Source organism: Taudactylus pleione, unplaced genomic scaffold, assembly GCF_031769625.1.
Source record: "Taudactylus pleione unplaced genomic scaffold, aTauple2 ptg000835l, whole genome shotgun sequence".
NCBI classification, from domain to species: Eukaryota; Metazoa; Chordata; class Amphibia; order Anura; family Myobatrachidae; genus Taudactylus; species Taudactylus pleione.
The window spans coordinates 696,160-721,594 of record NW_028285237.1 but is presented as its reverse complement, the minus strand read 5'-3'; the positions used below and the strand labels follow the sequence as shown (position 1 = coordinate 721,594).

Here is a 25,435-nt window from a genome sequence, read left to right as displayed (position 1 = left end):
GGACAACTGCGCGGTGTAGTTCCATGCTGTATGCTTGTATAGTATGGTACAGGGTTGTATACATAATTCTACTTTTCTGATTAAACACGACTAAACGTACCTGGAAAGGCTGGTTGAGGTAGTTGTTTCTTTTGAACTGGCAGCATTGGACTCTAAATCGGAGTTACTAGAGGAGAAAGTGCTGATATCAGCTCTTCTAAAACAGACACAAAAATATTATTAAAAACAAATATGTATATTATAAAGTAACAGAACAAGAAGTGTTGTGTCTTACTTTCTTTGATCTGGTGACTCTAATATGTTGGTCTTGTCCAATATTAGATCAGTCTCCATTTTCTATGATGACAAAAAAAACAGCACACACTGAACAAGTTTTGACTATTAGCTTTTATTCATATAGACATTATTTCCTCTCTGCTCTATGGTCTTTCAACATCAGTCTGACACGAAAGAAGTCACTAGTCTGTGCTGTTGGGGGGAAACTTATTTGTGTAATTCCTGGTCTGTGGTTTTCCTCCTTTTATCATACCTAACCACAAGGCACCTATAATTATGGGCACTCTAACAATTTTTGATCCCATGCCCTAGCCTTGATGCCCCTGTAAAATTATTTGTATACCGATGTAAAATTGGTTTTTAAAGGTTCCAATTGGTGGTCGCTACTGTACATGGGGATAGGTGGTGCTAATGCAAGGTACTAATTAACTGAAGCATGACCTGTAACCCCTGCTCCTCTACATCCCTCAGTTTAATTAAAGTTGGGTAAACACTACATGATCCTGGCTGACGGCACGATTGACTGAATGATAGATCAGTCGGCCATACATACTAAATGATATATTGGGCGACCGCAAGTTATATTGTTCAGAAGATGCATTGAATGACTCACAACACACTAGACGATGTACCAGATATGCCGATGCGATCCACCATACCGGATGACATATCATCTAGTGTGTACTCAGCTTAAAGCTCAATAATAGGACCTAAAAAGCAAACCACAGTCAACCATGCAAACACAGAAAAAAAGGAGAGGGATAAATTTGGAGAACCAGATTTTATGGAGAGTACACAAAAATTCTCTTCTCAGTCATCCATGTTGGGGCACACTTCTGTAACACTGAGACCTACTAAAGCTGTCCCAAGGGGTGGGTACTGTACAAGGATTTGCATCCATAAACAAAAAAAACCCAAAACTAAGAATCTATAAAAACGTTTTAAAAGTATTAACGGAAAATCAGACTGCAGCACAGTACAGCTGTTCCACAGAATTGTCCACAGGTATGTGCAAAGCTCTCACTACATCCAGAAGGAGCTCATCATAATCTGATGCTTGTTCCAACCTGAAGGCAGGATTACAATCCACTAAATAAGGGAAAAACAAGACACCACTTTTGGCTATAAGGAGGGTTTAGTATGATACATTCCTATCTACATGAAAGAGGAGATAAGGAAACCTATAAGACAAGACCACCAAGGCGACAGCAAACAAAGAGGGGAGTTCCAATTCAGCAGTTGAGGTTGAAATGGAAACTTCAGGATAAGGGTAAAGTCTGACAGAGCCACAGGAGATAAATCTGGAGGTTGAAAATGAAGGACTCATTGTAGACCTGACTGTACTTCTGGAACTAAAGCTAGCTTTCTTTGAAAGAATACAGAGAAGACTGACACTTGGGACTTTAGTGAAGTGAGACACACACCTGTATCAAACATCCAATAGAAAGGAAAGGAAACAAGCCTCATTAAACAAGGAAGAGGAAACTCCATACCGTTTGCAACACACAATAATGCACATTATTCAAACTATGATAAAGCTTAGAGAATTCGTGTATACTAGCTTTAAATTTTTGCCAGTATTCTTGCACGAAAATCCATGGCCTCAACATGCATGCTACTACTGGGGGCACTATAAGGGGACTACTACTACTCGGGGCACTACAAGGGGGGGGGGGGTGGACTACTACTACTTGGGGCACTACAAGGGGGAGGGGACTACTACTACTGGGGGCACTACAAGGGGGGGGGACTACTACTACTGGGGACACTACAAGGGGGGGCTACTACTGGGGGCACTACGGGGGGGGGGGACTACAACTACTGGGGGCACTACAAGGGGGGGGGGGGACTACTACTACTACTGGGGGCACTACTGGAGGCCTGCATAAGTGTGTTCTCTCCTGTGGCACATAGGGGCACTGCATATTGGCACTACGACAGGGGGCTGCCCTAATATTTATTTTTACCTTACATTAATCCCATATGGACCCGCCTCCTCCCTGGAACACTTTTGGGGGGGGCGCCGTAGCATATTCTTCGGACACCCTGGCTACACGCTACTCCTCTGCCAGGGCCGCCTGCATGCATTTGCCCCCCAAGCTAAAAGTTGCCAGCCAGCCCCTGGTTAAAGGTGCTTCTACCACTATCTGTAGAATGTCTGCATATTATGCTCTTTTTGTCCAATCTAACGCTTACAATGACCGGTGCTCGCTCTCTTCTTTATAACAGAGGAAGCATGACAGATTGTAATACCACAGAAGTGTCAGGGCATCTGCCAGGGAAGTCCCCAGGTCGCAGGTCTGCGTACAATAAAAATACACCTTATTCAGGGGAGGCGCTATTCTATATACCAGGGGTGGCCAAGGCTTTTGAGCTTCTAATGCGGCTCCCGGCTCGGCAGACCCCCATTAGTACTGAGAACGCTGGTCTCTAAGCCATCAGAGACTAAAGAAGCCTCTGATCGCTTCATAGGCCAGCGTTCCCAGTAATGCAGTGCGCGGGTGACGTCACCCACGATGTGTGGAGCCTGCGTGTCTGCTGGATCCAGTTAGAAGCAGCAGCAGTGGGACTCTGGAGCCCTGATGGCATGGAGCGGTGCCAGCATGAAGGCAAGTTTCTTCATAGTGCTGGGGGCACGACTACAGGGAGCATAGCAGGAGGGGGGAACAACTGCTGGAGGCATGGCTTAATGGGCACAGCAATAGGGGGCATTGCAGAAGGGCCACAACTACTGGGGGCATTACATAATGGGCACAGCTACAGGGGGCATTGCATAATGGGCACAACTACTGGGGCATTGCAGAATGGGCACAACTACTGGGAGCACTGCTTAATGGGCACAGCAATAGGGGGCATTGCATAAGGGCTACAACTACTGGGGGCATTGCATAATGGGCACAACTACAGGAGGGCACTGCATATGGGGCACAACTACAGGGAGCACCGCATAATGGTCACTGGCATTCTCAACATATTTTATGTGGTTCTGGATTTCAATATCTTTTATGTGGATTTGGCTTGTTTCTGTGTATTTTATGTGAACGTGGCTATTTCAATGTTTTCTATATTGCTCTGGCATTTTCTTTCACTTCAACAGTGAAAAATGTATATTGGGAAGATTATATAAAATGTGTATTTTCAATGTGTTGGGATCACCCCCAGCGTGACTAAAAACGTGAATGTGACAAGGTCATGCTCCTGCAAATGTCATACCAAAGGTGTGAACAGAAACATGGGGCGTGGTCTTGTGACAGCTAGGCCATGCCCCATTTTTGCCCGCGCGCATGCTATCGGCTCTTTTGCTTGACTACATATATTTTTTGGCTCATAGCTTCTTACTGGTTGGCCACCCTTGCTATATACCGTCGGATGTCCTCTCATCTACAATGTACTTGAAAACTTCTGGGTCTGGTGACCTCCCTGGAGACTTAGGGAGTCTGCTTCCCAATTGTCTACATCTGGCATGAAACCCAGAGATAATGGGATCATGAAGCTTTTGCCCAGCACAATCTGGAATGGCCATAGCGCTACTAGTCTCCCTTGACAGTACAGATAGGCCATCGTCGTAGCATTGTACATCAACAGGCTTGCCTTCAAAATAATTTGCCTGTTTTAGAGTTTTGAACACTGATGCTCCCTATCAACTTCTTGGAGTAGAGTTCACTTTCATCAGAAACCAAAGTCCTGGAGTGAAGAGACGCCCAAAACCAAACCCAGAAATTGGCGTCCATGGTAACCACAGTTCAATCCCAGAATGAAAATGGACATATACTGCCGAGATTAAACTGCAGCCACCATAGTAGGTAGGGATGTGCAGGCTCGGATTAGTTTGGATTTTCCTGCCAAAAATTGGGTCTCAGAAAGAGGCATATCATCTTTCATGGACTTTTTTCCTAGAAAGATGACGTTTTGCCTCTTTTGGGGACCTGATTTTTGGCGGGGGAAAAACAAGAGATATGGTAAGAACTTACCTTTGTTATCTCTGTTTCTACGAAGTCCATAGGGTCCACAGGGTTGACCTTGGGGTATAGCTGGATCTGGATCCACGGGCACCACGCAGTTAAAGCTTTGCTGCTCCCAGGATGCACTTGGGTCCGTCCTCCTCTATACCCCGCCCCGGCCACAGGCACCTCAGTTGGTAAGCAGCTAAGGCCGGAGGAGGAGACTAAACAGAGAGAAGGAAGACTGGAACACACAAGAAACCATACTCACAGAAATGGGAGACGGAAAACCGGTGACCAGCCACACAGCCCATTTGAAGCCAGGTGCGTCAGGGCGGGCGCCCTGTGGACCCTATGGACTTCGTAGAAACAGAGATAACAAAGGTAAGTTCTTACCATATCTCTTGTTTTCTACTTCAGGGTCCATAGGGGGTCCACAGGGTTGACCTTGGGGATGTCCCAAAGCAGTTCAACTAAGGGCGGGGACGCTCCTGTGCTGAAAGGAGTACCCAGCGCCCAAAGGATGCATCCTGAGAGGCGAAGGTGTCAAACGCATAAAACCTCAAAAACGTCTGAATTGAAGACCAAGTAGCCGCCTTACACAGCTGAACAGCGGAGGCGCCACGTCTAGCAGCCCAAGAGGGACCCACAGAATGAGTGGAATGAGCCTTAACAGAGGCTGGCACAGGTAAACCCTCCTGCGCATAAGCCTCACAAATAACTGAACGAAGCCAACGGGCTATCGTTTGCTTGTTGGCAGGCCAACCCCTCTTGTGAAAACCAAAGAGGACAAACAAAGAATCCGACTTCCTAACCGAAGCAGTCCGGTCCACATAGATTCTAAGTGCCCGGACCACATCCAAGGAAGCCTCACCAGCCGAAAGATCAGGTGACTGAAAAGCTGGCACAACAAGTTCCTGATTAATGTGGAACTTTGAAACCACTTTGGGCAAAAACTCAGGACGCGTGCGGAGCACTGCCCTGTCCTGGTGAAAAATCAGAAAAGGAGGGCGACAGGAAAGCGCCCCCAATTCTGAAACCCTCCTGGCCGAAGCAATTGCCAGGAGAAAAATGGTCTTAAACGTCAGCCACTTGAGCTCCACCGACTCAAGCGGCTCAAAAGGAGGACCCTGCAAGACCCTCAGTACCACCGTCAAGTCCCACGGAGCCACCGGAGGCACGAAGGGAGGCTGGATCCTGAGAACACCTTGGAAAAAGGTGTAAACATCTGGCAGTGTAGCAATCCGTCGCTGAAACCACACGGACAAAGCAGACACATGAACCTTCAGAGAGGCCAGGCGTAAGCCGAGGTCCAAACCCGATTGAAGAAATTCCAAGATTCTGGAAACCCGGAACACCTGCGGATCATAGTTTCTGGATTCACACCATTGAAAATAAGTGCGCCACACCCTGTGGTAAATCCGCGCGGAGGCAGGCTTGCGTGCCCTAAGCATGGTACCAATCACTGAACTGGAGAAACCCCTAGACCTCAAGACGGCTGTCTCAAGAGCCACGCCGTCAAAGACAGCCGACCCAGATCCGGGTAAAGGCAGGGCCCCTGAGACAACAGGTCCCGACGCTGAGGAAGAAGGTACGGAGCGTCGATGGAGAGGCACCTCAGATCGGAGTACCAAGGACGTCTGGGCCACGCCGGAGCCACCAGCACGAGCGTGCCGCCGTCCTGCTTGAATTTCCGCAGAACCCGAGGAAGTAAGGATATCGGAGGAAACAGATACGCCAGGTGAAACGTCCATTTCACCGACAGAGCGTCTACCAGACAGGCGCCTGCGTCTCTTGTCCTTGACCCGTAAACGGGCAACTTGTGATTGTGACGGGAGGCCATCAAGTCCAGCTCCGGCAGCCCCCACCTGTCCACGAGTAGCTGAAACACCTCTGGGTGAAGCGACCATTCCCCGGGATGCACATCGTGACGGCTGAGGAAGTCCGCCTCCCAATTGAGGACTCCGGGAATGAAGACTGCCGAGATCGCTGGAACATGACACTCCGCCCAAGCAAGAATGCGAGACACCTCCGACATTGCTGCCCGACTGCGAGTTCCCCCTTGGTGGTTGATGTACGCCACCGTGGTGGCGTTGTCGGACTGCACCTGAACCGCCCTTCCGTGAAGAGCGGGGCCGGACGACTGCAGGGCCCTGTACACAGCCCGCAGTTCCAGGATGTTGATGGGGAGAAGAGCTTCTTCCGCGGACCAACGACCCTGAAGCGATAATGAGCCGGTCACTGCCCCCCAACCCCGAAGACTGGCATCCGTCGTGAGCAGGACCCAGTCCGGGATCCAAAAGGGGCGCCCCTCGACCAGATGCACCGTCTGAAGCCACCAAGCCAAAGACTGCCGAACCTCCGCGGACAACACCAGCATCTGAGAGCGGATCCGGTGAGGTAACCCGTTCCATTCCGATAGAATCAGCCCCTGCAGGGGCCGGGAATGGAACTGGGCAAATTCCACCATGTCGAATGTGGACACCATGGACCCCAGAACTCTCATAGCTGAATGGACCGACAGGCGGCAACTGCTCAGGCAACTGTGTATCCGCAGCTGCAGGGAGGAGACCTTCTCTGGAGTCAGGAAAATCCGCTGCTGACGAGAATCCAGCAGGGCTCCCAAATGAACCATCCGCTGTGATGGAATCAGGGAGGACTTCTTCCAGTTTATCAACCACCCGTGTGCTTGAAGACAAGCAATGGTCAGGTGGAGATGTCGAAGAAGCACCTCCGGGGAGCTCGCCAGCAGCAGAAGATCGTCCAGGTACGGCAACAGACGTAGACCCTGACCCCGAAGGTGGGCAGCCATAACCGCCATCACCTTGGTGAACACCCTCGGAGCCGTGGAAAGGCCAAAAGGCAACGCCCGAAATTGGTAGTGATGGTTCAGGATAGCAAACCTCAGATACCGCTGATGTGCCGGTGCTATGGGCACATGGAGATATGCGTCCTGGATATCGAGGGAGACCATATAATCCCCGGGTTCCATCGCCAGAATGATGGAACGTAACGTTTCCATCCTGAACCTGGGAACTCTGAGGTATCTGTTCAGAGACTTCAAATTCAGGATAGGGCGATGAGAACCATTGGGTTTCTGTACCAGAAACAGAGTAGAATAGTACCCCGTCCCGCGCTGAGACTGCGGAACGGGAACAATGACCCCTGCTTGTAGCAAGGATTCTATAGCTACCTGAATCTGACCAGCTTTGGTCTTGTCCAGAGAAGGACTCGTACAGAAAAACTGGTGGGGCGGCCTGAACCGAAAAGACAGGGCGTACCCCTGAGAGACTACTTCTCGAACCCAGGCATCCGTGGTGGTATTGTGCCAACACTGGGCGAATTGGAGAAGTCGGCCTCCCACTCTGGGGTCCCCCAGAGAGAGGCCCGTCCCATCAGGCAGCAGGCTTATCCTCCTGCTTGGAAGAAGGGCGCCGAGCACTCCATGCCTGCTTCTTGGGCTTGGGTGCGGCCTTGGTCGCCGAATGTCTCGGGAAGGACTGGCCCTTGGCCTTACCCTGAACCCGAAAGGACCGAAAGGCAGAGCTCCTCACCTTAGCCGGCGCAGAGGCCGAAGGGAGAAAAGCCGACTTGGACTTAGCCAAAGTATCCACTATTCTGTCCAAATCCGGACCAAATAGTAAATCACCATTAAAAGGCAAGGCCTCCAGACCCTTTTTTGAATCTGCATCAGCCCTCCAGGACCTCAGCCACAGGGAGCGCCGAGCAGATACCGCTGCAGCCGACACCCTAGAAGTGAGCAGGCTGGCATCCAAAGACGCTTCCCCAATATAGGAAGCTGCATCCCGCATCTGTCTCACTAACGCTCTCTGGATATCCGGAGCCTCATCAGGAAAGGTATCCTCCAAGGCATTGGCCCATGCCTCAATGGCTTTAGCCACCCAGGAGATAGCCATGGACGGGCGAGCCACCGCCCCGGAAAGAGAATAAATGGACTTTAAACAAGTCTCCACCTTCCTGTCCGTGGGATCCTTCAAAGAGGAGATAGACTGCAATGGCAACGTCGCGCTTTTGATCAAGCGGGTAACGTGGGAATCCACCGTCGGCGGAGTTTCCCATTTCCTGCAATGAGCTTCAGGAAAAGGATAGTTCGCCGCCAACCTCTTCTGTGGATGGAACCTCTTACTAGGTAATTGCCAGGCCGCCGCCATATGATCCGATAATTGATCAGACAGGGGGAACACAGTTGAGGTCACCTTGGCCTTTTTAAAATTAGGAAACTTCGACCTAGGAGCCGGCGCATCATCCTCAACATGTAGGATAGCCCGCACCGCCCTAACTAAGGCTGGAACATTAATGGAGGACTTAGCATCCACCTCCTGCCCCATGGCATCAGAGTCAGAGTCCTCATGGATTTCTCCATCATCTGAGGACACTTCCGAGTCCGACAACTGCGCAGCTAGTGAACTCACAACCGGACGTTTAGACACCCTTGGTGGCACATCACCTTGCAACATAGACTGAAACGCCGAGGATGAAGCCGCCAGACTCTGTACGGAGCTGGATAGAACATCCACCCAAGGCGGAGGAGCCGTCGGAGCAACACTCTGCAAAGGCACTACAGACTGACACGTCCCTGGGGAAGACTGCACATACACAGGCAGTCCCGAGTAAGGACCCACAGTCTGGGCCCCGGGGGAAGACCGCAACATTTGTGGAACCCTCGGGGAATGGGGGATGGTGGGCTGCGGTAACGCCCTAGAAGGGACCGCTGATGGGACCGATAACCGGTCCGCAATAGACGCCAGCACCTGTGAAAACATCGCCCAAGGAGGGTCCTGTGATACAGGGGGGTTGGAGGGGCCCGGTAAAAGCTGGCACCGCCCGCACAGACCATCCTGAGATAAGTCCTCCCCATCAACTCCAGCAGCACAGCGTCTGCAGGAAAATAACACAGGAGCCACAGAGCGCTCAGTCTCCTCATCCGACATGATACCGTAAATACACAAGAAATAGGTATCACCAGAGGAATTACGGTTTTAACACCCGCGCACTCACCAGTATGCGAAACAACAGCCCAGATATGGTACTGTGTAGCACACAACAGTATGTGACTGACCCCACAAATACGTGTTTTATATATGTGAGGGTCTCAGAAAAACGCCCTTCCCCCACACACCTGCCGGGCCGTAGGAGAAGGAAAGGGATAGTTATAAGCTGACAGTAAGGAGAATAAGTCACAGACAGGCAGCACTAGCAATAGTCACATACAATGCAGAAAAGTTATACTCACTGCACCTTCCGCTACAATCAACCGCCCAGATTCAGTGTCTGGGAGGGCTATAGCGCTGTGTACACTGTCCTTTAGCAGGGGAGAGGTACACAGGGGGACCGGTCCACTTGATACCGCCTGGGAGTCTGCGATGTGCCAGTAAAGATGGCCGCCGGAGACCACAGAGGAGGAGTGGCCGTAAGATAAGAGCAGCTCAGCGACGCCAGACTGCTTGTTGAAAGGCGCGCTGAGCTGAGGGGAGGAGCCGCTAGACAGGGAAGGCTGCCTCCCCTGGCTAGCAATTAACCCCCGGGTTGCCGGTCCCGCTACCAGCCTGATACCCTGGTGGTCTAGCGGACACGCGGGGTATTCCTCAATTGAGGGGGAGCCCGCCGCCGCCGCTAGCGCCTCCGGTCTGTCCCCAGAGACCGGAGGCTCCTGACTGCATTGAAGTATCCGCGGGCCGTCGCACGCGGCGACCCGCGGCTTACCTGATCCCCGTCGCGTCCGGCAGCAGTCAAGGGAGTCCCCAGAGCCCGGCTAGTACAGGCTCTGGGGTCCCGCCGCGATCCCCAGAGCTGTACTGGCGTCGCGGCGCCAGCGGGGAGAAGGAGCGGCAGCGTGGACGTCCTAAAGGACAGTCTGATGCTGCCGCTCTAAAAGTGTAAAAAAAGAAGAAAAAAATAAAAAATTTCTCTTTTAAAATAAAGCTTAGGGGCTGCTCCTGCAGCCCCACTGCGACAGGGTGACCCGACTCCGGCCGGGCACCAACTAAAACTGAGGTGCCTGTGGCCGGGGCGGGGTATAGAGGAGGACGGACCCAAGTGCATCCTGGGAGCAGCAAAGCTTTAACTGCGTGGTGCCCGTGGATCCAGATCCAGCTATACCCCAAGGTCAACCCTGTGGACCCCCTATGGACCCTGAAGTAGAAAAAAAAAAATCCTAACTAATAGTAGGGACTGTCCCACCATGACACATGAAAGATCTAATAAGCCATCCGTTTGGGTCACGACAATCTGGTCAATATCTTGATCTGGAAGGTAGTGAATGGAATCGGGCAAACAAAATGAAAGCCAGGTAATGAGCACCATATGCCAAGCTGTAAGTACGCCACTTTATAGTCCTATCCCACTGTCTTTGGGAGGTGACTGGGACCTTAGTTAACCACGTTTGCCCACTAAACACTGCCGCAGCTCACGGAGAGCATCAGTGTGGCCGAGTGCCCAAGCAGCCACAGGTCCCCCACTGCTGGTTTGTTCTGCTATGTGGACCCAGTGACCCACTCACCGGGAGTCTCGAGTTAGAGAGTTGGGTAGCAGCAGTACACCTGGAATAAGCGCAGAAATCCTGCACGTTAACACCTAACAGCAGCCAAAAACCAAACAAAAGGGGGCCTCACCTAATGACAAATTAGTGAAGAAAAAAAAAAAAAAGACTTTCCAGTGGAGGGGCATACAGAGGAGGGGTTACAGGTCACGTTTATTTTTAGTTTGCAATGTCCTCCCTACATTAATAGCTGAGAGAAATTGTGTCCCCTTGTCCCACCAGAATAGCAGTTAATAGCAACAAAACAGCACATAAACAGATAGTCCACAGTGCCTAAACACATGCTCTTTTCACAAGGTTTGTGTAAACTACGCAAATGAATTGCATTATGGCATGGCACACTTTACACTGCCCCAAGTGATGCATGCAGGCATTATAGTCAATCTCCATGTCTGCGGTATTCACATACATATGTGCTATGAAACTGCCCATCTCAAAAGTAGAAAGCTTTTTTAGGAAGCTTTTTTTCTATACACAGCATCCTGTAACTATTACATCTGATGGCAGGTGCAAGCTAAGCCACATATTGCAAAATTGCATTGTTATATGTAAGAGCCCTTGTACTACAAAATGTAGTAGAATGCTACTAAACATCTTGGACATCCCACCTTTTAAGCACAACTAATTGCTACAGCTATAAATTTCTAGCTTTCTACAAAATTGCAGAAAAGGTTATCCTTAAAATAAGATTTTTTTTCACGTTTGATGCTTACTGAATATGGAGCATCGTAGTTGTCATTCTGCAGGAGTTTTCTTCTATGCGAGCCTGGAGGACGGCCCACTGGTTTCCTCTTCTTCACTTCAATATTATTTTCCTCTCTACAAAGAATAATGGAAAAGTTGTCTCAAAAGCCGGCCCCTACTTTCTGCAAAGGGATTGATAATTTTAAGACTACTGTACATGCATCATACATATATTTTCTTAAACATTCATATTTCACTAAAAAGAACCAACAGTCAGCTTCAGAATCTGCACAGGAATAACTTGAAATAAGGAAGCTCAAAACCCGTAGGTTGTGAATGCAGAAAGTGTCCTCAAATCGGTTTTAGGATGTCCTGATTACAATGTATTCTATTTTATTTAAGGGACAAGAGTTTAAATGAGCACTGCACAGAGGGATGTTTGAGCACAAAGTGATTAACACTGCTGCTTCACAGCACTAGGTCCATGGGTTAGCTGTGCATGTGGCAGGGGATATAGATTGTAAGCTCTAATGTCACCAGGCATGATGTGAATAATGAATATTCTCAGCAAAGCACTTTGTTAGACATATATACACCACTATACACAGTGGCATGGAAAAGGGTCTGCCCCCTTGCAGATTTCTTCTTTTGCATATTTGTCATACTTGTTTCAGATCTTCAAACCAGCAATTGTATAGAAGACAAAAGGAGAGTTATGGTAAAATTTACCCTTGTTAACTCTTTCTTCGAAGTCCATAGGATCCACAGGGAAACAATGGGGTGTAGGTGGGACTTGGAGGACCGGACACCAACAGCAAAGCTTTTTCAATCCCAGGATGCTCCGGTCCTTCCCCCTATACCCTGCCCACAGCCTGAGGGCAACTCCATTTTGTTAACAAGCCCAAGGCAGGAGCAGGATAGGAGAGAAGGAAGATTGGTACACTGAAGCATCACAATCTCACACAGAGAAGGAAACAAGTGACCAAGAGAAGAAACCCATAGAAGAGTGGGTCAGGGCGGGTGCCCTGTGAACCCATGGACTTTGAAGAAAGCGTTAACAGGGTAAGTTATACCATAACTCTTCTTCAGGGTCCACAGGAAGACAACGGGGATGTCCCAAAGCAGCAGTTCAAGGGCGGGAACGCACGAGCTGAGGGGAGAAATCTGCGTCCGAAGGAAGCATCCTGAGGCAAATGTAACAAAGGTATAGAACCTAAGAAAGATGTGGACAGAAGACCGCCGCCTTACATAGTTGTTCAGCAGAGGCGCCATGGCGGGCTGTGCCTGAGAGACCCACAGAGTAGAATGAGCAGATACTGTAACTGGCACAGGAAGGCCAGTCTGCATGTAAGCCTGTGATATAGCGATGCGAAGCAATCTGGCCAGAGTGTTTGTTAGCTGGTCATCTCTTCTTATGGATGAAGAGGGAGTCCGATTTCCTGATGCAATTAGTGCGGTCCACATAGATCTTCAGAGAATGGACCACATCCAAAGAAGCCTCACCTGCCGAGGGGTCTGGTGATTGAAAGGCCGGAACCACAATTTCCTCATTAAGGTGGAAACAAGAAACCACCTTGGGAAGGAAGCCAGAGCACGTTCTAACAGCCCTGTCCTGATGAAATATTAAAAAGAGGGAGGGACATGAAAGCACCCCTAGATCAGTAACCCTACAGGCAGATGCTATAGCCAGAAGAAACAGTCTTTGCAGTAAGCCACTTGACATCTACTGATTCCAGGGGTTTGAATGGAGGTTCCTGAGGTGCATGAGAACCAGACAAATCCCACAGAGCCACAGGACGGATAAAGGGGGGTAACGTAGAACAACTTGTAGGAAGGTGTGAACATCCTATATAGGACCAATTCTGTGCTGGAACCAGATGGACAGAGCAGACGCGTGTACTTTCAGAGATGCTAGGCAGAGTCCAAGATCCAGTCCAGCCTAAAGGAAGTAAAGTATTCTAGAAAACTTAAAAACTTGAGGGTCATAGTTTCTAGGCGCACACCACTGGAAATATGTATGCCATACCAGGTGATCATTCCTGGCATGAACATTAAAAAAAAAAAAAAGCCGGCCATGCTGGTTCTATTGGTGCTAGTTGGAGTTCCCAGGGTGACTCCCAGGTAAGCTGGCTCTCAATTTGGATGCATTTATGTATGTGCCTTTATCATGAGGCCTTACATTTGCCAAAAATATATATGTGCCTTTATTATGAGGCTTTAATTGGTATACATTACATTTGGCGTGAGCGTTTGGGCGTAGGGCCCCCGAGGCTACTCTGGCTGGGCCTCCTCAGGGTATCACCACTTAATACAGTTACTTTTCACATCACCTTTTATGCTTGTTTTTTATCCATGTATTTTTTCACATATTTTAACCTCTTTTTCAACGCTTATAAATTACTCGCACACATCTATACTTTACACTGCACTGTCACTTTTTCCATTTTCGTGTGATGCCCTGGGCTGGACGTTTTTTGGGGTGCTCTGTGTCCCGGATGTGAACCCCTTCATGTTAGGGACTGCTAGTGACTGAGAAGCTGTGACGAGGCCTAGCAGCTTCCCATGTACTTGCAAATGCAACCAATATCTCTGAAATTCTATTACCATATAGTGTGTTCATCTATTGTTGCTAGTATAATTCAGTGTGCTGAGGAACAATAGGGGATTAAACCCCCCTCCCTTTTCTACGTGCTCTGAGCATGGTCTGGACCACAGAGCTAGAAAATCCCTTACGAGGGATGTCTCAAGAGCCAAGCCGTTAAAGACAGGTGGGCCAGGTCCGGATGTAGACAGGGACCCTGAGACAACAAGCCTGGTCGTAGAGGAAGAAGAGGAGCATCTACAGAGAGACATTGAAGATCAGAGTACCAAAGGCATCTGGGCCAAGCCGGAGCTACCAACAGGACTGTGCCCCCTTCCTGTTTGAACTGTAGAAGAACCCAAGGAAGAAGGGAGACTGGAGGGAAGATGTACACCAAATGGAAGGTCCACCTCACAGATAATGCGTCCACAAAGGCCGCGTTGGGGTCCCATGTCCTGACTCCATACACTGGAAGTTTGTGGTTGCATCGTGAGGCCATGGGGTCCACATCTGGTAGAATGGGCAGCCATCAGTCAGGGTGTGGTCCAGAAGTTGATTGACAGCATGCCAGGCAAATTGCAGAGGTCTTGAAAAAGAAGGGTCAACACTGCAAATATTGACTCTTTGCATAAACTTAATGTAAAGGTCAATAAAAGCGTTTGACACTTATGAAATGCTTGTAATTTCACTCCAGTATACCATAGTAACATCTGACAAAAAGGTCTAAAACACTGAAGCATCGAACTTTGTGAAAACCAATACTTGTGTTAATCCCAAAACTTTTGCTCATGGCTGTAGTGGAATAAAGGGAAAGGTATAAGCTAACAGTTATAAAAAAAAAAAAAGGAAACAGACAGCAGCGCTAGCACAAGTCACATATACAATGCAGAATATACAAAATAACTGCAGTGGGCACTAAAATCAACTACACAGACCGCAGTGACTGGTAGGATATAGCGCTGTATAACCTGGCCCGTGGGAGAATTATACAGGGAGACTGGATTTGAATGTAGAAAATGGCAGCCATGAGTCTCAGGGGGCGTAGGGTGAGGAGCAGCAAGACCACAGTAAATTGGCGCCCTGAGCTGGGGGAGGGGCTGCAGGGAGAGCGCCTTCACCTCTATGCTAACATTAACCACCGGGTACCCTGGCTTTAAATTGTGCCCTTGTGGTCTAGTGGAGTCCCGGACGAACCGGTGTCCAAGTCAGTCCCTCCGATCTGTCTCCTGAGACCAGAGGCAAGAGAGTGCATAGACGCGGGTCCCAGTAAGCGGGGATCTGCCGCACCTGTCCAGTTGAGTTCTGGCTGCAGTCTGCGGAGCCCAGCAAGCTAGGTCCCCCTCAAAGCCCCGACAGGAGTACCTAGGCGAAGGCTGGAGTCAAGGCACCGCGGAGGAGTGATGGAGCAGCAGTCCAAAGGACTGTCTCGTGCTGCTGCTTGGTAGTAAAATAAATTAAAATAGCAGCCCCACTGTTATAACGGTGATCCAGCTCCTGCCGGACACCAACTAAACAGAGTTGCGCCCACAGGCTGTGAGTGTGGTGGTATAGGGGGAAGGAACCTGGGTTTGAAACAGCTTTGCTGTTGGTGTCCGATCCCCCCAAGTCCCACCTACACCCCATTGTCTTCCTGTGGAGTCCTATGGACCCTGAAGAAGAAATTACTTTTTTCCTTCAATAAATAAAACGATCATTTAAAAACTATTTTGTGTTTACTTAGGTTTTGTCTAGTATTCAATTTTGTTTCAAAATCAGAAACAATTCCGTGTGACAAATATGCAAAAACAGAAGAAATCAGGAGGGGGGCAAAAAAAACGTTCACGCCTCAGTAATAACATAACATATGCAAGACAGTTCTCGGTTATCCTTGTTTTACAGTAGAGGGGAAAACTGAGAATAGTATCTGCTACTTCATTACCTGGCCACAGATTGCACAATAAAAGTGCAAACCAGGTGACCAAATTATTTGTTTCAACAATGCCGGGTACACACTGGGACGATGTTGTTGCGATTTGGCGAAAAACTTAACATATCTCGCAGTGTGTATGCACGATATGTGCGCTCCAGCGCTCACATGACACGCCGTGCTGCACATCAAACCTGAAGATATCGCGTGCAGCACCATTCATGTTAATTAATGATGGAACGAGTGATTGTTCCGTCATTCATCCTGATGTGGACCTGTGGTACAATATACAGTCAGGTGCATAAATATTGGGACATTGACAGAATTTTCATATTTTGGTCTCTATTCACCACCACAATGGCTTTGAAATGAAACAAACAAGATGTGCTTTAACTGCAGACTTTCAGATTTAATTTGAGGGTAATTACATCCAAATCAGGTGAACGGTGTAGGAATTACAACGGTTTCTATATGTGCCTCCCACTTTTTAAGGGGCCAAAAGTAATGGGACAAACTAAACAATCCTAAATTTAACATTCACTTTTTAATACTTTGTTGCAAATCCTTTGCAGGCAATTACAGCCTGAAGTCTGGAATGCATAGACATCACCAGATGCTGGGTTTCATCCCTGGTGATGCTCTGCCAGGCATCTACTGCAAATGTCTTCAGTTCCTGCTTGTTCTTGGGGCATTTTCCCTTCAGTTTTGTCTTCATCAAGTGAAATGCATGCTCAATCGGATTCAGGTCAGGGGATTGACTTGGCCATTGCATAACATTCCACTTTTTAGCCTTAAAAAACTAATTGGTTGCTTTTGCAGTATGCTTCAGGTCATTGTACATCTGCACTGTGAAGCGCCGTCCAATGAGTTCTGAAGCATTTGACTGAATAGGAGCAAATAATATTGCCCGAAACACTTCAGAATTCATTCTGCAGCTTTTGTCAGCAGTCACATCATCAATAAATACAAGGGAACCAGTTCCATTGGCAGCCATACATGCCCACGCCATGACACTACCACCATCATGCTTCACTGATGAGGTGGTATGTTTTGGATCATGAGCAGTTCCTTTCCTTCTCCATACTCTTCTCTTCCCATCAGTCTGGTACAAGTTGATCTTTGTCTCATCTGTCCATAGGATGTTGTTCCAGAACTGTAATGGCTTTTTTAGATGATGTTTGGCAAACTCCAATCTGGTCTTCCTGTTTTTGAGGCTCACCAATGGTTTACATCTTGTGGTGAACCATCTATATCCACTCTTGTGAAGTCTACTCTTGATTGTTGACTGACACATATACACCTACCTCCTGGAGAGTGTTCTTGATTTGGCCAACTGTTGTGAAGGGGTTTTTCTTCACCAGGGAAATAATTCTTCTGTCATCCATCACAGTTGTTTTCCGTGGTCTTCCGAGTCTTTTGGTGTTGCTGAGCTCTCCGATGCGTTGTTTCTTTTTAAGAATGTTTCAAACAGTTGATTTGGCCACACCTAATGTTTTTGCTCTCTCTCTAATGGGTTTGTTTTGCTTTTTCAGCCTAATGATGGCTTGCTTCACTGATAGTGACAGCTCTTGGGATCTCATATTGAGAGTCGACAGCAACTGATTCCAAATGCAAATGTCACACCTAGAATCAACTCCAGATCTTTTACCTGCTTAATTGATAATGAAATAATGAGGGAATAGCCCACACCTGTCCATGAAATAGCTTTTGAGTTGATAGTCCCATTACTTTTGGCCCCTTAAAAAGTGGGAGGCACATATAGAAACCGTTGTAATTCCTACACCGTTCACCTGATTTGGATGGAATTACCCTCAAATTAAATCTGAAAGTCTGCAGTTAAAGCACATCTTGTTTGTTTCATTTCAAAGCCATTAGGTGCATACACACACAACGATTTTTTGAACGATCATTTAACGATAATCGTTTGAAAAAATCGTTCACTTTCTGAGTCAAACGATGAACTATTATTGTTCATGCGCGTTCACGTTTGTAGTTTAGTCAGACTTGTCAACTCAACGATTTTCATTAAGTTAATATGCAAAAATCGTTTGTAGTTCATAAAAATCGTTCATTACATTTAAATGAACATAGTAAATGAACAACTTTAGTAAACGATTTTAGTTCATTTTTTCAAGGTAGAAAATATTTTACTAAAATCGTTCATTAACTAAATCGTTGTGTGTGTATGCACCTATTGTGGTGGTGAATAGAGGCCAAAATCTGAAAATTATGTCAATGTCCCAATATTTATGCACCTGACTGTATCAGGCCGACATATCGTCCCGGTACACATCGTCCAGTGTGTACCCACCTTAAGATTCGGTGTAGGAACCTGAACAATAATCATTCACACCCTGAAAAACTGTCTGGATTGCTCAGTTTGGTTATCAAACCTGTCCAATCCACCCAACTCAGGGCCTGATTCAGCAAGAATCACAATTGCAAATCTGCACGCAGGCAGCTTTGCAAGTGCGATCCTTGCAATAATTCAAAAGCAGCAGGTGTATGACACCCCCTGCTGCATTTGTGATTCCAGCACTGCAACGGAGGTCGCAGGCTGGGATCACCATCGCTACCATTGGTGGTCGATGGTGGACGGCCATCCAGCTGAGTAAGCCTCAGCTTAGTCAGGCTGGCTTGGGAGCCCAGCCGACTGCGTACATCCACGCAGTCCCTGGGCTGGCCACCCCCGGAAGACGGGACGGACACTCCCAGTCTCTGTGAACACCGGCCGCCCCCGCACCGCCCCTTAAATGCTTCTGCCTGATACTCGCAGAATGGGTCCTGTGCATGCGCAGCTTCCCGAGCAGTGCACAATGAATCAGGCCCTCATTCAGCAAACTTCAGTCTGTGAATGGATCGTCATTCTTTATTTATATGGTGCCACAAGTCTTCTGCAGTGTCTAACAAAGTACAATGAGCAGAACAAGAAAAGTGAATTACAGTACAAGACAATGCGGGGCAAATACATAGTTTATAAACAATGCTGCATTAGTAGTCATAACACTCAAATAAGCAGCAGGGTGGCAGAAATCAAGGATTAAGTGATATTGTATGGAGTAGGTGATTGTACGTATAAGGGAAGAAAAAGCACATTGGGGAAGAGGTCGGCTGACACAGATGAGGTAGACAGTGAGCATGTGACAGAGGGTTAGGATAAGAGATGGAAGGCTTTTTTGAAGAAGTGGGTTTTGAGAGTTTGTTTAAAGTTTTGTAGAGAGGTGGAGAGTCTGATAGGGAGAGGTAGAGAGCAGCACATGAACAATTTTTGTGGCGGGAGTGGCAGGAAATAATCAGTTGGCAGGAAAAATGAGAGATGGTAAGAACTTACCTTCGTTATCTCTCTTTCCATGAAGTCTATAGGGTCCACAGGGTGACCTTGGTGTATAGGTGATGGGAGTCATCCAGGCACCACGCAGTTAATTTTTCTTCCAGGATGCACTAGGTCCCTCCTCATATACCCCGCCCCCTGGCCAGAGGCACCTCAGTTTCATAGCAAGCCAAAGGCCGGAGGAGGATAAAAGAAGAAAGTCTGGGACACTCAAGAATCACATTCTTACAAAGACGGAGATGGAAAACTGGTGACCAGAGCGAAGCCCATCTGAAGCACAGGTGCGTCAGGGTGGGTGCCCTGTGGACCCCATGGACTTTGCAGAAAGATTAAAAAAAAAAAAGTTATTAACATCTCATTTTCTACTTCAGGATCCATAGGGGTCCGCAGGGTGACCTTGGGGATGTCACAAAACAGTATCCTCAAGGGTGGAGACGCTCCTGTGCAGATGAGAATCCGCCACCCGAAGGATGCATCCTGAGAGGCAAAAAGGTCTGGAAAGACCACGTGGCCGCCTTACAAAGCTGAACACCCGAGGCGCCACGGCGAGCTTCCCAGGAAGGACCCACAGACCGAGTAGAATGAATGTAAGCCTCAGATCGCCATGCGAAGCCACCTAGCCAAAGTTTGTTTATTGGCTGGCCCTCCCTTCTTGTGGAATCTATAGAGTACAAACAAGGAGTCTGACTTCCGAAGGGAACTAGTACGGTCCACATAAATCCTGAGGGCATGTACCACATCCAATGAGGCCTCAATTGCAGAGAGGTCTTGGTAATTAAAGACCGGCACATTAATTTAATTATGTGGAAACTAGAGACCTTAAGAAGGAAACCAGGGTGCGTCAGAAGCACCGCCCTGTCCTGGTGAAAAAAACAAATGGGGAACGATGAGAGCCCCCAAATCAGACACTTCTGGCGGAAGCAATAGCCAGAAGAAAAACTGCCTTAGCAGTGAGCCATTTGAGATCCACTGAGTCCAGAGGTTCAAATGGATGGCCCTAAGGACAACAGCCAAATCCCAAGGAGCCACAGGAGGGATAAAGGGAGGCTGAATGCGAAGGACCCCTTGAAGGAAAGTGCAAATATCAGAAAGAGGAGCAATCCTTCGCTGGAACCACACTGAAAGGGCAGAGACATGCACCTTCAGTGAAGCAAGGCGGAGACCAAGGTCCAAACTCTCCTGCAGGAAAGCCAAAACCCTGGATACCCTAAACACTTCGGGGTCGTTACCTCTGGAACGACACCATTCAAAAGAGGTATGCCACATCCTGTGGTAAATCCTGGCAGAGGCAGGTTTCTGTGCTCTGAGCATGGTGTTAACCACAGTTCTGGAAAAACCCTTGGCCTTTAGGAGGGTAGTCTCAAGAGCCACGCCGTCAAAGACAGACGACCCAGGTCCGGGTAAAGGCAAGGCAAGGGAGACAACAGGTCCGGACGTTGAGGCAACAGCAACGGAGTGTCGAAGGAGAGACACTGAAGGTCTGAGTACCAGGGACGTCTGGGCCACGCTGGAGCCACCAGCAGGACAGTGCCTCCTTATTTGAACTTCCGAAGAACTCGAGGAAGAAGGGAGACTGGAGGGAAGAGGTAAGCAAACTGGACTGACAGTCTACCAAGAGAGCCTTGGCGTCTCTTGTCCTGGACCCGCAACAGTGGCAATTTGTGATTCTGTCGAGAGGCCATGGAGGTCCACGTCCAGAAGGCCCCACCTGTCCACTAAGAGCTGAAAAACTTCTTTGTGAAGAGACCATTCCCCAGGATGCACGTCGTGATGGCTGAGGAAGTCCGCTTCCCAATTGAGAACTCCTGGAATGAATACTGCCGATATGGCTGATAAATGGCCCTCAGCCCATGTCAGGGTGCGTGACACCTCGGACATTGCCGCCGGACTTAGGTGTCCCTCCTTGATGGTTTGTGAAAGCCACAGTTGTGGCGTTGTCTGACTGAACTTGCACAAGTTTTCCGTGAAGTATGAGTCTGGCTTGTTGTAGGGCCCTGAAGACTGCACTACCAATCAACATATTGGAACTTAGGGCGGACTCCTCTGCTGTCCACCTTCCCTGAAAGGAGTGTGGACCAGTCACTGTGCCCCGATCCCGGAGACTGGCGTCCGCTGTCAGAGGGACCCAGTCCGGAATCCAAAAGGGGCGCCCCTTGGTGAGGTGGACCGACTGCAGCCACCAAGTCAGAGACAGACGCACCTCCGGAGAGAGAGTACCATCGTTTGTGTCCTTATCCAATGGGGTAATTCGTCCCACCTGGAGAGGATCGATTTCTGCAGAGGCCGGGAATGAAACTGGGCATATTCCACCATGTCGAACGTCGACACAATGCATCCCAGTAACTGCATGGCTGAGTGTATGGACACTCGGCGACTGAAGAGGCATCTGCGCACTTGCGTCTGCAAAGTGGAGATTTTGTCTGTGGTCAGAAAAATCCTCTGCTGTTGGGCATCCAATAGAGCTCCCAGATGGAGCATCCTTTGAGATGGGAGCAGGGAGGACTTCCAATTGATCAACCACCTGTACATCTGTAGTACAGATATTGTCAGCTGTATGTAGGTGGTTGTGGTGATGTACCTCTGGAGACCCTGCTAACAGCAAGAGGTCGTCCAGGTATGGTAACAGGCGGACCTCTCGTAGCCGCAGATCGGCTGCCATTACCGCCATAATCTTTGTAAACACCTGAGGTGCAGTAGAGAGGCCAAACGGCAGGGCCTGAAACTGGAAATGCTGTTACACAGCAAACCTGCACAGCAAGCCTAAGAAAACGCTGATGAGCCGAAGCAATTGGAATATGCAGGTATGCATCCTGAATATCCAGCGACACCATAAAATCCCTATGTTCCATAGCCAGTATAATGGAACGTAGAGTTTTCATCCTGAACCGAGGTACCCTGAGGAACTTGTTCAGGGACTAGAGATTGAGGATAGGTCTGTGGGATCAGTTTTGAACCAGAAAAAAGGCTGCACTAATAACCCATTCCCCTCTGGGATAACAGGACCGGTACAATGACCCCTGTCTGAAGCATGGATTGTACTGCCTTTTGACTAGCCAAGGCCTTATCCTTGTTGGACAGGAGGCCCGTGCAGAAGAACTGATGGGGAGGCCATCTGCGGAAGGAGATGGCGTACCCCCAAGAGACCAGTTCTCGCTCCCAGGCGTCTGTGGTAGACTGACACCAGCGCTGGGCGAATTGAAGAAGTCTGCCTCCCCACCCTGGAATCCCCCAGGAAGAGGCCCGCCCCGTCAGGGCTTGTCGTCGGGCTTGGTAGCTGGACGTCTCACTCCAGGCTTGTTTCTTAGGCTTGGTAGTTTTCTATGTGGTAGACTGCCTAGGAAAACAAGAGATATGGTAAGAACTTACCTTTGTTATCTCTGTTTCTACGAAGTCCATAGGGTCCACAGGGTTGACCTTGGGGGTATAGGTTGGGAACCAAATCCGGGCACCACGCAGTTAAAGCTTTTAGCTCCCAGGATGCACTTGGGTCCACTCTCCCTATAACCCCGCCCCCCAGCCAGAGGCACCTCAGATTGTAAGTAGCCAAAGGCCGGAGGAGGAGAGAAAAAGAGAGAGAAAACTGGAACACTCTAGAACCATACTCACAGAAAAGGAGACGGGAAGCCGGTGACCAGTAACACAGCCCATATGAAGCCAGGTGCGTCAGGGCGGGCGCCCTGTGGACCCTATGGACTTCGTAGAAACAGAGATAACAAAGGTAAGTTCTTACCATATCTCTTGTTTTCTACTTCAGGGTCCATAGGGGGTCCACAGGGTTGACCTTGGGGATGTCCCAAAGCAGTTCAACCAAGGGTGGGGACGCTCCTGTGCTGAGAGGAGAATCCGTCGCCAAAAAGGAAGCATCCTGAGAGGCAAAGGAAACCAATGCCTAGAACCTTAAAAAGGTATGGACAGAAGACCACGTGGACACCTAGTAAGGCAAAACAGCCGAGGCGCCACGACGAGCCGCCCACGAGGGTTACACGGCCCGAGAAAAAAACAAGCCTCAACGACAGAAATGCCCACCCATGGGTAGGCCCCTGAGGAAGACATACGAGGCCATCCAGTCAACATTTCATTATAGGCCGGCCATCGTTTCCTGTTAAAACCAGAAACCGCAGACCACCAATAAGGAGTCCGCTTACCATAAGGAACTTGAACGGATCACATAAAGCCAAAGAGGCCGGACCACAGTCCATGAGGCCACAACAGCCGAGAGGACTGGGAACTGAATGGCCATACCATAAGTTCCAGAATAATATGGAACCTAAAAACCACTTTAAGAAGAAACACAGGGCGAGAGCAACTCACACCCTGACATGATGCCCTCCAGAAGAGGGAGCCACATGAGAACGCTCCCCATTCAGACACTCTCCTGGTTGATTTAAACACCCTGAGAGAGAGAGAGAGAGAGAGCTTAAACAATAGACCATGTAATGGCTATCACAACCAGCGGTTCCATTGACTGTCCCCGGAGGGAACAAAGAACCACTACTAACTCCCCAGGAGTCCCTAGGGAGGATAAGTGGAGACATAATCCAGAAAACACTCCAAAGGATGAACTGGATACCAGAGCGGAGCAATTCCATATCTTAACCATACCGACAGTGTAGAGATCCGCACTGTCAGGAAGGCCAGGCCAAGGGTGAAACCCAAGCCAGCTGGAAGGAATGCCAGAATATCTGGAAATCCTGGACACCGGAGGATCGTATCGACAGGTACGATACCATAAGAATTATGTATGCCACAGTCCGTGGCAGATCCCAGCAAAGTCTGGCCTATCTGCTCTAAACATCTCAATGAAGACAGAGCCAGGGAAGCCCGAGGACCACAGTAGGGGCGCAGTTAAAGACAAGCGATCCAGATCCCGGGAAAAACAAGGACCCTGAGACAACAGGTCCAGATAGTGAAGCAGTAGGAACGGAGCATCGAGGAGGAGACTCCGAAAATCTTAGTACCAGTGATGTCTGGGACGACCTGGAGCCCCCAGAAGGAAAGCCCCTCCGTCTCGAATTAAACTTCCGAAGACCTCGAGGAAGAAGGGAGACCGGAGGACACAGGTACACAAAGTGGAAGGACCACTTCACTGACAAGGAGTCACTGAAGGTAGCTTCAGTACTCCTAGAGCTGGACTGTAACACCGGTAATGTGTGATCGAGTCAGAAGGCCATGGGGATCAATCCCCTCAGGGAGGCCCCCTCTGCTCACCAGGAGTTGAAACCTCTCTTGGAGAAGAGACTAGTCCCCGGGATGCACGCCGTGACGGCTGAGGAAGCCCGCTTCCCAATGGAGAGCTCCGGGAATAAACACCGCAGAGTTGGCCAGGAGAAGACCCTTGGACTATGTCAGAATGGGTGACATTCCTAACATTGCCACCCAACTACCAGTGTTGCCTAGATGGAAGCCACTGTTGTGACACTGTCGGACTGAACCTATTCAGGTTAACCGTGACAAATGGGTTAGGCCAGAGTGAAAGTCCAAGACAGCTTAAAGTATCAACAAGGTAAGTGGCAGGGCAGAAGCGACAGACGTCCAACTGCCCCGAAATGAATGCGGACCAGACACTGTCTTTAGCAAAGAACACCCTGGACGAGATGGCCATAGCCACCCGGACAGAGACCAACTCGCCTCCGTAGAAAGTATCATCGTTCGAACAGTGATCCGATGGAAAAAACTCGATCCATCTGGAGGGGAGTCAATTATGGCAAGGCCTGGAATGGAACTGAGCACATTCCACCCTACCAAAAGGTAGACACTCTGGTAGACCGCGCATCACAAAGAGTAATGACATATGTCGACTGCGTAGATATCCGCACCCTCGAAGTTGAAGAGTGGAGATCTTGTCTTACGCCAGAAAAATTCTCAGATTCTGAGAATCCAGCAGTGCTCCCAGATGAAGAAAACCCTGTGAGGGATGCAGGGAGGACTTTTCTGTGACGAGAAGAAGCCCCGGTTATCCTGACCTGGCGGTAAAGTACCTTGGTGATCCTGCTAAAAGTAGGAGACCGTCCAGAGAAAGGAGCATTCGGATACACTGAACAGGTGAACTGTCAGAAAATCCATAAAGCTGGTAAACCCCGGTGGAGTTGAGGACAGCCCCAAAAGGCAGAGCCCGAAACTTACAAGTGTTGCTGTGGCACAGCAAACCTGAACCCAT

General features: G+C 48.9%; 1 protein-coding gene across 2 annotated transcripts in view; it reads right to left on the bottom strand.

Annotated features, from left to right (window-relative positions):
- MTF2 (metal response element binding transcription factor 2) overlaps positions 1-25,435 on the bottom strand; it is a 103,869-nt gene that overhangs the window by 2,870 nt on the left and 75,564 nt on the right. For both annotated transcript variants that reach the window (XM_088458466.1, XM_088458467.1), the window contains 3 exons: positions 11,490-11,595; positions 275-336; positions 101-196 (listed from right to left, as the gene is read on the bottom strand). In XM_088458466.1, the coding sequence (XP_088314592.1) occupies positions 101-196; positions 275-336; positions 11,490-11,595 (264 nt within the window). The remainder of the gene's footprint in view (positions 1-100; positions 197-274; positions 337-11,489; positions 11,596-25,435) is intronic.